The sequence below is a fragment of the Mchenga conophoros genome, linkage group LG7 (assembly GCF_057382185.1).
Source record: "Mchenga conophoros isolate Kocher_MC1m ecotype Shallow Benthic linkage group LG7, M_conophoros_male_GT1.1, whole genome shotgun sequence".
NCBI classification, from domain to species: domain Eukaryota; kingdom Metazoa; phylum Chordata; class Actinopteri; order Cichliformes; family Cichlidae; genus Mchenga; species Mchenga conophoros.
Window position 1 is genome coordinate 30,454,907 of NC_140532.1, and position 13,902 is coordinate 30,468,808.

A 13,902-nucleotide genomic window follows, 5' to 3' on the forward strand; every position below is an offset into this window, starting at 1 on the left:
GAATGACATGAGTGTTGAGATGAATTCCTCAGCAGGCTGCAGTGGCCCTGAGGAGTAAAACTGGGGGGTGTTTTTCCACAACCATCTATGGATTACCTTATATTTTAATTACCTTTCAAAGTAAATTCCACAGAAGAAAATAAAGATAAAAAAAAGAGAAGTGGCTCCTGTGTGCGCCAGACTCCATTCAATATTTATATAAATTACTGTGTCCTTGGTTTCCAACCAAGAAAGTGAGTTTTATAGCAACTCCAAAGTTGTGCTTGAATTATGCAGGGAGGTTTAATAATTTCAACAATGGATGTTGGTTACAGAGAATTTCTCCTCAGCAGAGCTGTGCAGCCCTCATGTAGCATCCCAACCGAAAAACTCAAATAAAAAAAACAAAAACATGAAGGTCAAGTATTCCCCACAGTGTGAGCCGATTTTCTCAGCAGGATGTGTACCTCTGCTTAGAATAATGTTCGAAGCCGTATTTCACAAATGTACAAGTTTGTCTTTTGTGAATTAAGCATGTTAATCTGCAATAATAAAGGTGTTTTTTCTGACCTACATTTCAAACTTAAAACCATCATTTTAACCGTTCAGTTCTCCAAACTTTAGTGAAGCTGGGCTAAAGCCGTTCACCATCACCTGTCCTCCTTAAGATGGGAGATTGTGGGAAGAAACCCGTTATAAGCCTGAACGTCTGATCAATATTTTATTCTGGATTTGTAGGTTGACCCGACTGGTTTACTCCGTGGTGTCATGAGTCATCTTTGTGACCTTGTTAATGATTTGATCAAAGTAATTTATACTTTTAGTGGACATTGGTGATGTGGCTGATTTCCTCCTTTCGCACTCCCACTATGCAGCTTGCAGTCAGACAGCGATGCCCTGAGATTGCTAAATATTACAATTTTTATACGGAGTCTGGTGAGGTCTGTCGTCTTAAATCAGAGACTCTTATATCTCAGTGTCGCCCTTGTGTGGCAGGTTGGTGGAGCTGCAGGTTTTGTTTTTATCATTTAAACAAAAGCAGACTTCCTCCTTCAGTTTAACGCAGGAAAATAAAGACAGCAAAGCAGATTTTAGTCCACACATACACTTAATGTTCAGAGGCAGCATTCAGTATAACAATAATTAAGAGAGGTTTTAAAATAGAGGCCAGATCAGGAGCTGTTTCAGAGGCAGTCAGCAGCAGAATGAGTCCAGGTCCTGCTGGGATTCAGAAAAACCTCCGGATCTGAGTCCTGATGCAAGATCCGGACCCTGTGGAGGTCTTTCTGTTTGAGTGCAGCAGGGCCGGGTTTCTCTCTCCTCCCCCCTCCTGATGGTGTCTCTCTCCCAGCCTGCAGGGCGGGTGAAGGTCAGTCGGGGGTGGGAGGAGGGTTGTTGAGTCGGCTTTTGTTCTGCTGCCTTCAGCCGTCCAATCAGCAGCGTGTGAGTACAACTGATCTGTGTATATTACCCACAATGCCTCAGTGTGTCTCACGGGCTCAAAGTGAAAGCAGAGAATGAGGAACAGACTCAGACTGCCGCTCTCTGAGCCTCTGTGTCTTCTTACAGATGTATAACCGACCCAGCAGCACCGAGACGTGTTTCTGCTGCAGTTTCCCATCAGTTTAAACGCAGTTTAAGCCCCTTCCCACTGTAACCGTGACTCAGACAGCTTCCGTGACGGAGGGCTTTAAATAGCTCCCGGGTCCTTGGAGCTGTCGTGTTACTTCGGTAGCACATATACTAAAATTGGAACGATACAGAGAAGATTAGCATGGCCCCTGCGCAAGGATGACACGCAAATTCGTGAAGCGTTCCTCATTTTCCCTTTTAAAACACGCACAAAATCTGTGTTTAATCATTCTTTAGCTGACTGACTGTAGCTCCTGTGCGCGCCAGACTTCGTTCAATATTTAGCTAAATTACTGTGTCTTTGGTTTGTAATCAATAAAGCGAGTTTTATATCAACCCCAACGTTGTACATGAATTATGCAGGAGGGGGGGGGGTTAATAAATTCGGCGATGGTTGTTGGTGACAGAGAGTTTCTGCTCTGCAGAGCTTTGCAGCCCTCATGTAGCATCCCAGCCGAAAGTCTGAAATAAAAAACATGAAGTTCAAATATTTCCCACAGTGTGAGCCGATTTCCTCAGGAGGTTGTGGAGCTAGAATAATATTTGAAGCCGTATTTTGCAACTGTACGAGTTTGTCTTTTGTGAATTAATACAGAGCATGTTCATTTGCTGTAATAAATGTGTTTTTTCTGACCTACATTTCAAAATTAAAAGCACAATTTTTAACTGCCCAGTTCTTCAAATGTTAGTGAAGCTGGGCTAAAGTCTTTCACAGTCACCGGTCCTCCTTCAGGCGGGGATTGTGGGAAGAAAACCGACGTCTACTGAGCTTGGAAAGAAAAGAGTCTGGACTTCTTTAAGTTGCTTGAAGACGTTTCACCTCTCACCCGAGAAGCTTCTTCAGTTCTAGGGTCAGATGGTGGAGAGTCCAGAAGAAAACCGACATAAACCTGAAAATCTCACAAATATTCTACGCCGGTTTGTAACCTGGTCCAACTAGTTTAGTGCAGGCTGTCATGAGTCATCTTTGTGACGTTGTTAATGCTTTGATCAGAAGTAACTGATAATTTTAATGAGATTGGTGATGCGGCTGATTTCCTCCTCTTGCAGTCACACTCCTCAGCTTCGCGTCCACACAGCGCCGCCCTGAGGCAGCCACTGGAACTGCGGCTGGTGTTTTAAGAGATAAGAGATAACGCTTTATTGTCGTTGCAGTCATACCTAGTGCAATAGTACAACGAAATTGCAAAACTGTCCCACGTTGGCAATACGTACAACACAACACAAACAAGAGAACACAACACAGTAACTTCATAAATAAAAAGAATGAGTGTATATTTTTATTGCACATTATTAGTATTATTTTTATTGTCCATAAAGGCAGATATTCAGGTCAGCTTGGACCTGATTGGCTGCTGTCAGCTGTTAGCATTGATTAGGGCTATTGCGCTGTTGTACAAGCTGTCCTGGAGTCTGTTTGTCCGCGACCTCCGCAGCCTGAAGGAGCTGATCCGCGTTTTTGCCCACAATAAGCTGAGATTCTGAAATATACTATGTGCCGAATTTCCCACCAAGTGGTAATGAGTAATGTTCTGCTGCCTTCAGCCGTCCAATCAGCAGCGTGTGAGTACAACCGATCTGTGTATATTACCCACAATGCCTCCGTGTGTCTCACGGGCTCAAAGTGAAAGCAGAGAATGAGGAACAGACTCAGACTGCCGCTCTCTGAGCCTCTGTGTCTTCTTACAGATGTATAACCGACCCAGCAGCACCGAGACGTGTTTCTGCTGCAGTTTCCCATCAGTTTAAACGCAGTTTAAGCCTCTTCCTCCTGTAACCGTGACTCAGACAGCTTCCGTGACGGAGGGCTTTAAATAGCTCCCGGGTCCTTGGAGCTGTCGTGTTACTTCGGTAGCACATATACTAAAATTGGAACGATACAGAGAAGATTAGCATGGCCCCTGCGCAAGGATGACACGCAAATTCGTGAAGCGTTCCTCATTTTCTCTTTTAAAAACACGCACAAAATCTGTGTTTAATCATTCTTTAGCTGACTGACTGTAAAGTTAAATCATGCAGGAAGTGCCTCTGACTCCGCCCCCTGGTGGTACACAAGCAGGCGATGGCAGCGGTGCCGAAACATTTAAATTTTAAGATTTAGGATTTTTGTCCACATGCTAAGTTCTGCTTCTCCTGCATGACTTTTACTGAGATCACAGCAGGATTGTAACATGAGATCAGTGTGAAGTTTAAAGCCGCACATTATGCTGTAAACGTTCCTGATCAGAGGCTGGTTCGGTGCTCAGAAACGTGTTTAACAGCAGTTAAGTAATATTTTTATATTATTAAAATATTTATAAAATTAATGAGTGCGTGTTAAAAGAGAGAGAGGGGACACTTAAACGCTCTGAATTGAAATGTAAACTTTGATCAGAGTTAATGAAGTTTTTATATCCTGTTGGTCTCTGAAGATAGGGTTAGTGTGGATAATGCTTCAGTCCTGTGCCAGGACCAGAAGTACACAAATACTTAGATACTCAGAAGTACAGAACAGCCTCAGGGCGAAGCTGAAGTACTGATTTATCTTTAAAGAAATGGAGAAGTTGAGGCTCTGAAATATGCTTAAAGGTTAAAACGGCAGCAGATTTCTGTAACATTTGTTATGTTTAGTTCTTTATAGACTCGTTCACGCTCGGCCTGACTCTCCTCAGACGACTGAGCTAACCTGTAGTAAGCAGTGATAAAGTGTGTCTGTAGAAAATGTCCTTCTCATTCTGCAGTGTTTCCTCCTGGCATGGAGGCCACGGACCGACTCCTCAGTGTGACTTAATATCTGAAATGTGTGGTGGAGTGTAAAGACCTTCATCACTGACACTGATGTTTCCAATTGAACTCCATCATATGACTGTGAATATCTCAAAAATTGGTCTGAGCTGAAATCACACAGAAGTGAACTCTGTTATCAAATCAGGTGTAATTGTAATTCAATCATGTTTGCACTGTTTGACCTGTTGAGCTTGTCTTGTTGTTTACATGCATGTCTAAATATTTCTTCTACCTTGTATATTTTATATTTTCTTCTGTTTTTGCATTATTGTTATTATTGTTCTTCGGTATGCTGCATCTATTGATTTATTCCTTCTCTTTCTACTTTGCTGCTATAACAAAGTGAATTTCTGGGACTAATAAATTCTTTCTTATCACTGTGGTGGAAATAACTGTAAACAAAGATGGCAAATAGTTCTTTCTTTTTTAAAAAGGAGTCTGGAGACATGTCACTGTGCTGGTGATATCCATGTCGATGATTTGATTTGATGAAGCCTTTATTTGTGACTTGCAGTTGCCTGCAGCAAAATTGGACCTCTTGCAACCATACATACATTACACAAACTTCACATTGGGGAGACAGGTCAGAACAGGTAGCGTAAAGAACAACAATGAAATGTACAACACAAAAGGGCAGTGGAGGAGAAAAAAGAGAACTCTGCTCAGACTGAGCTCCTGATAGGGGATCAGTATGAGAACAGAAAACAAAAACTCCTCAGCACAAAAATCTTCACACCATAACACCATGGAAACACGTGACAAGCAACAGGGATGGGTGAGTAGGGTCAGAGTAAGCCAATGCAGACGGCAGCATCAGGTCATCTCTGCACGTTGCAGCTGACCCACCGTCTGCATCGGAAGGGGGGAAGAATTGGAGGTGATGACGGTGGGTCGGTCCCCTCGTCCAGAACGTCAGCTGACATCTTTGAGCTTGATGCCTGCTGCTGCTGCAGCTACTCCACCCCGATCAGTTTTGTGTAACTCATCACACGTAGATCTCAAAGTATGAACGTCATTTATACTGTGAGAACAGAGCAGCTTAAAGGTGAAACCTGTGTACACAGCAGGCTTGATCAAACCCACGTGAAGACTAAACACCTTTGGCTCACCTCATCTGGTCTGGCAGTGGAAACCAGGGCTCAGGTTGGACGAGGTCAGGAACTGCTCGGTTATGGTGGAGGAGCCACCAAAGATGGAAGGGGAGCCTTGTGAGGAGTAGCAGCAGGAGATGGCACCTCCGCAAGCTGAGCCAGGCCCTGTGAGACCTCCAGCAGCTCCTCCTGTGACTCCTGGTAGGAGCTGGATGTGGTTGTAGTGAGAGGCTGAATGAAAGAGAAGTAAATGTTTTAGTTCATGAAGCGTTTGATGTTTAAATTGAAGAGAGTGGAAGCTGATCAGACTGCAGAAAGAAACCATTTCTTGTTGGTTGGTGTAGCTGGTGTAACAAACCCTCTGAGGCATCCACCTCCTCTGGGCTCCGCAGCCTGCCCGACGTGGACCAATGACCTGGACTTCTTTGGAGGCTTCTAGGATGAGGGTCCCAGTGGGGGCTCTACCAGATGTTAAATGCTCCTTCTAAAATTAGGCATGAGTATGAGATAGTAAATGCAGTGATTAAAGAAAAATCTAACTCAATATGTTTGGTTTTAAAGCACTTTGGATGTGAAACAGAGAGAATTTGACACAGTTTTTAGTAATCTGCTCACTCTTTCATCAAAGCCTTCACTTGTAGAATCAGGTGTTTTATACAGTTTGATGTATGCAGCGAGCACAGATGTTATGATGATGAGCTGGATCATCCTCTCACAGTGGAATAAGTCACCGGATGTACAGCGTGAACGGTGCTCGGTTAACACAACACTGACCAACACTGTGTGCCGACTTTAAATCCTCCACCCGTGTGTTAGATAAACATTGAAATCACTGATTCACACAGTCACAGAAAGAAAATCACAGAGAGCCTCGTGTGAGTCTGAAATAATATAATTTAACTGTTTTTCACCATTATTTCATGAAAATAAAGCAAAGAAAGACGGAATAAATCGGTACTCACAAGATCCTCTGGAGCTCTGCCGATGGGAGGGTCAATGAAGAAACTGGAACAAATCCTCGAACTGTGTTGCTAACAGGGATGTTGAAGAGTGCCCTCTAGTGGATAAACTCTGACAATGATACTCACAGCACAGATGAATGGTGTTTCTCTCGTCTCTTCTTTACTTATTTAGATTTACAAACCATTTTAAATGCTGATGCTGATAAATCAGGTTGTTCAGGCTATACCACGTATTAGTATTGTTTTAAGGACCTTAATCACAGCCTGTAACCAATGTACATTTACTGGAAATATCATTTATACACGTTTTCCTCATACTGGTGCTGAGCGTGCAGCATCCACAGCATGAAACAATTCACACCTGGATTCACTTTCTCATTGGCTCTGCCTCTTCGCTACTTGTCCTGAATCTTTTAATACTTTTATTTGCACATGTGACCAGTCAGCATGACTGATATACACTTTATTGGTTATTGGGTCAGCAGTTATTTCAGACTCATCACTTTGTGGATGGTGTGACTTTAAAACAAGAATAATGTAGTTTATTGTTTTAAATATGAAGCATGGCTTTGTATTTCTGTCTGTTTTCCTATGAAAATTAACACTAAAGTGACTTTATTTCTATTTATTTCATAAAAGAAGACTTTAAAATCTTCTTTTATGTGTTAATGAGTGTAAACTGGGTGCAGTCACCTCCACTCTACTGTAAAAAGCAAAGATAAAGTCACTGAATCTGTTTCCTGTCATGTGCCTCTGACAGACAGCCACAGCTGCCCCGGACCAAAATACCACTGGGGGAACCGACCCAAACAAGGGGTACCCACATGCACCACCTCATACCTCCGTCACCTCCCTCCCTCTCTTACCGCTCTGCTGAGGTGGTTCAACCCCTTCAGGGTTATTTTTGGCCTCTGCAGGGGTCGGCCTAAGAGGAGAGAGAGAGGGCACCCGAATGTTAGTGAGAGTCCTGCACTCCCTCAGCCTGTCCCGCCCTCGGCTGCTTTCTCCTTCCTCACTGTCTCCTCTGTGTTTTGTTTGCCCGGCACAATGACTGTAGGGAACATGGAGCGAGCCGAGCTGTTTGATGCCGGGAGCAAAGGTCGAGGCTTGAGGGCCGCCAAAGAGCTCAACACGGGGGAAGTGATCTTCTCCGAGCCCAGCTTTGCAGCTGTGGTCTTCGACAGGTACGGGTCTCCTGGTCGTTCTGGGTTTTGCATGAACATGTCTCAGGTGTACTCAGACTGTGGGCGTTGGTCACCATCTCAGGGTCGTGACCTTCCTTCTAGACCTCTGAATTCTATGACATCAGCAACACGAAGGCCATCGAGGTGTCATGTGAACTTGAGCGTGACATTCTGGATCCAATGTGAGGAGGCTCCAGCAGAAAGGATTATGGCACCTTTACAAGGTTTAACGTTCAGGTTATATTCATATAAGATCAGATTTGAGAGTGTAACGGCTTTTAGCATCATATATGGAACATAAAAAAGCACATTGTGGTTGGTTTCAGGTATGCAGTGATCTGCAGGTTGATTCTCACTGTTTAGTTTGGCCTCTGGAGACAGAAAACAGACCTGTCCCCGAAAATCTGAGAGGGATGGATGTTTGACAACGCAGCAAAAGTCAAACTGGGACACACAGGAGGCCATTGCGACGTCATTAGGAACTGGATTGATGTGGTCTGCTTTGCTGGTTTCAGTGGTTTGAATAAGCTGCAGCCATCTGAGTTTAAAGTCGTTCAAGCTTGGTTTTGTTTTTTTGGCGCCAAAGTTGACAGTTGACCTTTTGACATAGAAAATGACTCTTGTGTCCAAATGTAGGTAAAAGAGAAAAGATTTATCCAGCAAATTATTGGAAAACAAACATCCAGAGAACCAGTTTGTTTTTTCTGTTCCTCTACGAGGACATGGAATCTTTGATCTTTATTGAAACTATGAGATATTATGATGAGGGCCTGCAACTGTAATTTCATACAAGAAGGTAAAAATTTTATGCCTTCGTTAAATGAACTAAAGTTATTGGATCTCAGGATCAGGCGGGAGCTGATTCCTGATTTTTTTTTGAGCGTTCTACATGTTTGCTTTGGTTAGTAATGATTTGCTGATGGCTAAAATCAGCTGGTATTAAAGGGAACACTGGTTTGTTGATGTGCTAGAATACCAGACACAGATCTGGTAGCAGTGTTAGTGTTACAGCCTTATAAGAGCTCGTATCTGCAAGACGGCAGCTCACCGAAGCAGGCATGTACTGAGGGTTTCTGCACAGTGTAAGGCGGGAGCTGTCCAAAACTACAAAGAGACTGAGGACACTGTAAGTGGTGAGAGGCATTAACAACGCTGCTTGGCGTTGTTTTGGACCGGCACAGAGGGCTAAACAAACAGTTTACACACAGACCTGCAAACTTCTGTGAGGTTTAAAGAATGATAAAGAAATGAGAATCAGGGAAACTAGAAAAACAGCTACATACTTTCATTATTCTCTGAACATAGGAGCACTCCTCATCTCTGTGATTTTACCATTAACCTGTCTGTGTTTCTCTTTCAGTTTGGCCACCCAGGTGTGCCACAGCTGCTTCCGCCATAAGGCCAATCTGCACCGCTGCGCTCAGTGCAAGTTTGCCCACTACTGCGACCGAACCTGCCAGACCGCGTGCTGGAACGAGCACAAGCAGGAGTGTGGCGCCATCAAGAAGCTCGGCAGCGCGCCCAGCGAGAATATTCGGTAAGAAAAGGTGCATGACAGAGACCTCTGGGTTTCCCACCATCGAAAAATGTGCTAACATCTGAAATGTTTTTGCTTCCTGGATAAATAAAGTTTGTAGAAGAGAAGGGAAATAAACTTTGTATGAAAAGACAGATTTTCACTCCCCTTGAACGCTTACAGACTTCACACATTCCCTGCAGTTAAGAGCTGTTTACAGGCCGCGAAGTACCAGAAAGTGTGCTTAAACTAAGATTTATTAATACCGGAAGTGATGTTAAATGTGATAATGCAAGGTTTGTCCAAATGTGCTCAATCTTGTTTTGTATTTGGTTACTACCAGCAATCCCATTTATCTGTTATCCCCAAATTACCTGTGACTCATCTAAAGCTAAGATTGGCATTGGATTTTGTTTTAGCCACGTGCTAAATAGGTAAAGTTTCTTTTGGGGTGGGGTTCAATTGGGGTGTTCCAAATTAGGTGGACCAACCCAACTAAAAAGCTTAACCAAAGTCTAAATAGGTCATTGGGGACCTGGTTAAAGCCTTTGCTGCTGTCATGATCAGAAGGTTGAACTTCCAGGTATCTGAGGCTAATAAATCAGCCAGGCTGGGGGTTTGCGTCACATGATTGTTTTAGAATTGTGTGTCTACAACAAAATCCCAGTTACACCTGGAATCATTGCACTACATCATGCGTTTCCTGCCAGGTTTATTGTTCTGGACTATGATCTGGCTGATATTCCCAGGAATCTTGGACATGGATGAATGAACCTTCAATTTCCTGTTTCTTCCTGCGACAGCTTGGCAGCTCGTGTGCTGTGGCGTATGCACAAGGACACGGGCATCGCTTCCGACAGTCAGCTGATCTCTGTTGACCAACTGCAGGAGCATGTGGCTGACCTGGCCGCCGAAGACTTTAAGCAGCTCCAGGCTGACGTGCACAAGTTCCTTCAGTACTGGTCTTACAGGACGAGGCAGCACTCTGTCGACTATATCTCACACATCTTTGGCATCGTTAGTGTTTCATCATTAATCACCAAATCCAACATCCTAGCCCTGCCCCTGCTTCTTCTTACCCTTCCTGCCATCTGTGTCTGTTCTTGCAGATCAAGTGTAATGGATTCACCCTGAGTGACCAAAGAGGGCTGCAGGCTGTGGGTGTGGGTCTTTTTCCCAACCTGTGCCTGGTCAACCATGACTGCTGGCCTAACTGCACCGTCATCCTCAACCACGGGAAGTACGTATCCGAGCTGCGGAGCCCTGCTCCATCATGAAATAAACCTCTCAGGGTCATTTCATAAAAAACACTACAATTTGAAAAAATCTTAATGAAAGCACGCAGAATTTTATCCTCCTAACACTAAGAAGTTGTTTATTATGTGTCTTTTGCGCTTGTGACGACTTAATTTACAGATATATATGGAGGCATATATTAGGGGAAGTAAAGTACAGTAATAAAGCCAGAGTCTGGCAGATTTAGTGGACCACACCGATGCTTTACTTTAAACAGAGTGCAGCGTATAAACGTCTGACTCTCTCTTTTCTTTGCAGCCAGTCAGCTGTGAGCTCTGCTCTCCACTCTCAGAGGAGGTATGTTTTGCAGACGTTCACCACTCGTTCCGACATATGACTGGCTTTAGTGAGAACACACAGAGACACACGCCAGTGTTTATTCCAGCTATAACGCAGAACGCTACATACAGTTTTATTATCTTTCTGTTTCTCCTGTGAGGCTGAGGAAAAAAACACAAATATTAGACTGAGGTTAGAGTTGCAGTTCCTGTGATGTCCACTGGAGGCTCCCTCGAGAAGTGCACAAGTCCCCATAGGACTTGTGTTAAAATATACAACTTCACAGCAGAAATAAAAATGTTTACAGCCTGGTACAAAATCAGTTTTGATCTCTGTGGATAGTTTCCTCTTCATAGCATCTGTGCAGGTTTGGTTGCACTAAAGAAGTTCTTAGACGTGAACTGCTTTTCCACAAGAACTTTTGAAGTTTTCAGTTTAATAACACAGCGTCTACAGGATCCACCTAAGGCTGTTAACCACTAAGGTTGCATATAGCTAAATATCCACGTTAGTTCAAATATAGTGTATCCAAACAGTAGCCAAAACGTCACTAGTCTCAGGGCTGCATTAGGTTTTTACCTTACAATTCTATGATTATAAACAAGAGATCAACCTGCCCCATATCTCTAAAAGTACACTTGTATGCAGAGATCATAGTGAACATGGACTAATCAACTTCCAGGATTCAAGATATTCAGATAGGTAACAAAGTCCAGTTTCCTCCGCTATAAAACAATTTACATGCATCGTGGTGTCCTCAGAGTTGTCCCTTAAGACGGTTGATAACCATCGTAAACCCTCACTGGGGTTTACTGAGACTCTACACATGGAACCAAATGTCTTCACCAAACTTAAAGAAGTCCAGTCACTTTCTGTTCAAGCTCCTTAGACTACCATGACCTGGATGACTGAGAAACACCATCCGGTCCTTCTCTGTCCCAGGATTGAGCTACGGGCTCTGGGGAAAATCCCTGAGGGAGAAGAGCTGACCGTGAGCTACGTGGACTTCCTGAACCTTTCGGCTGACCGCCAGAAGAAGCTAAAGGAGCGTTTCCACTTTGACTGCACCTGTGAGCACTGCAGCAAGCACATCGAGGATGACCTGATGACAGCGGGTGCAGACAGCAAAGTGCGAGGGCAAACATTAGACTGTTTTTAAAGTGTATTTTCAGTTTATTACCTCGACTTTTCTCTCATTCTCTCAGCCATCTGCGGATAAGGTAAAGGAGGTAACAGTCTTCAGTAAGGAGTCTTTGGAGAAGATTGAGAAGTCACGTGTTGAGGGAGATTACAATGAGGTACACCACGCCCCTGTCAGCTTCCTTCCACCTAACCCTCTCTTGATGACTGTTGCCATGCTTTCGTTAACTCCTTCAGTCTAGTCAGCATCTCTCCTTTCCTCTCTCAGGTGCTGAAGTTATGTTATGAGTGTCTGCAGAAGCAGGAGAATGTCCTGGCAGATACTAACCTGTACAAGCTGCGAGTGCTCAGCATCGCCAGCGAGGTCCTGTCATACCAGCGGTCCTTCGCCAAGGCAGCAGACTACGCCCACAGGATGGTGGAGGGATACAGGTTAGTGCTGATAATAGACTCCGTATCATATCAACATAGCCGCCAGGTTTGAGAAGTGAGGCCAGTCTGGAAGCGCTTCCATGAGGCAGACCAGAACAGCACATTTAGGAGTCCCGATGTCTGCTAAACTCTCTGCAGACCTCCATAATTAAACTTTGGTAGGTCATGCATGGGAGCTAGGGTCTAAAACCATGTGTGAAATGGAAGAAGTTTGGAACCACCAGGACTCTTCATAGAGAAAGTGACTATCTGAGGTCTTGATTGGGGAGCAACGATGAACTGGTTATTCCAACAAAGCTTCCTCTGAAGAGATTAGGGATAGCCATCTCAGTAGCTCATTAATAGGGCCCTTCTGTTAGAACAGCTGGAAAGACCCAGACTATTAGACCTGATGAGGCAAAAAATTCAGTTTTGAGGTAAAAAAAAAAAAAAAAAAATCAGTCCCTGCCTGTAATCTGCTAAAACTGCCCCTATAGTAAAGCATGGTGGTGGTAGCATCATGCTGTGTGGTTGCTATGTTAGTAACTTGGACATGGAGGCTGGTGTAGACTGAGGAAAAAGTAAATAATACCTCTGGTGTATACTGGGTTTGCCCCAGCACCTTATCCTGGTAGGATGTGTCCTACACTTCACTTAGATTGCATCCAGTTGGCATACTAGTCAGATACCAAAACCGCCTCAACTGCCTCTTTCAATGTGGAGGAGCACAACTCAAATGGTTGCAAACAAAGGCTACGTTCTAACGCTTTTTATCTGCTGCTTCTGAGCTTTGAAACAGTCCATCACTTCATAACAGATCTGCCTAAACATCAGCGCCTTTTAAATGAATGCATGAGACACTACTTCAACCTGGCCTGTAATCCTGCTGGAGCTCAGAGTTAATGTAAAATAAATCTACAAATAATAAATAATTTATAATATATACTCATTGCTTTAGAGTGTGTATGTAAAGCATCTAAAACGTTGATTTTGGATGACTTTCGCCCCCTTTGCTTTTGGAAACAGGAAGTTGTACCACCCCAATAACGCCCAGCTGGGTATGGCCATTATGCGGGCAGGTGTCACCCACTGGCATGCAGGGCAGATTGAGGAGGGCCACAGCCTGATCTGTCAGGCCTACCGCATCCTGATGGTCACCCATGGATCCAACCACGCCATCACCAAAGACCTGGAGGTCACAATGCACTCACATGTTTGGTCTTTAAGTGCTATAATAAATTGTAAATTCATTGATTTCACTGTTTTTGCTTTAGGGGATGCGCACACAGACCGAGCTGGAGCTGAAGATGTTCAAGCAGAACAAGGCTGCGTACCAAACCATGAGGGACGCTGCACTGAAGCACTGAACACCAGAAACCTTCACCGCTGATGCTCCTATCTTAACTGTCCGCTGACATGTACATACCGAGTCCCCTAAAGCTCTGCAAACAGCCCCTGAGCAGAGATTGATCTGATTGCAAAGCTGCAGCTAGTAATGCAATATGCTGCATGTATGTACAATAAAAGTGGAGATACATGTGCTGTAACTACAGGCATCATTAGTGTTTATCATTCAGTGTAAATTTTATCTGCCTGAGTAATGCATCTACACAGCTCGCCGAGCAAGGACAAAGTTGACACTCCTG

General features: G+C 44.0%; 1 protein-coding gene and 2 non-coding genes across 3 annotated transcripts; all 3 read left to right on the plus strand.

Annotated features, from left to right (window-relative positions):
• Window positions 1-1,699: 1,699 nt before the first annotated feature.
• LOC146570408 (U6 spliceosomal RNA) lies at window positions 1,700-1,805 on the plus strand. Its single transcript, XR_014893460.1, has one exon. It is a non-coding gene; the product is annotated as a U6 spliceosomal RNA (small nuclear RNA).
• Window positions 1,806-3,451: 1,646 nt separating this feature from the next.
• LOC146570409 (U6 spliceosomal RNA) lies at window positions 3,452-3,557 on the plus strand. The gene has a single exon (XR_014893461.1). It is a non-coding gene; the product is annotated as a U6 spliceosomal RNA (small nuclear RNA).
• A 3,782-nt stretch (window positions 3,558-7,339) lies between these two features.
• On the plus strand, window positions 7,340-13,808 carry LOC146570410 (histone-lysine N-methyltransferase SMYD1-like). Its single transcript, XM_085278828.1, has 10 exons — window positions 7,340-7,614; window positions 8,975-9,151; window positions 9,934-10,147; window positions 10,240-10,370; window positions 10,685-10,723; window positions 11,648-11,834; window positions 11,911-12,003; window positions 12,114-12,277; window positions 13,283-13,451; window positions 13,531-13,808. Exons 1-10 carry the CDS (start codon window positions 7,478-7,480, stop codon window positions 13,621-13,623), a joined length of 1,404 nt encoding a protein of 467 aa, XP_085134954.1. The 5' UTR covers window positions 7,340-7,477; the 3' UTR covers window positions 13,624-13,808.
• The last annotated feature ends 94 nt before the right edge of the window (window positions 13,809-13,902 follow it).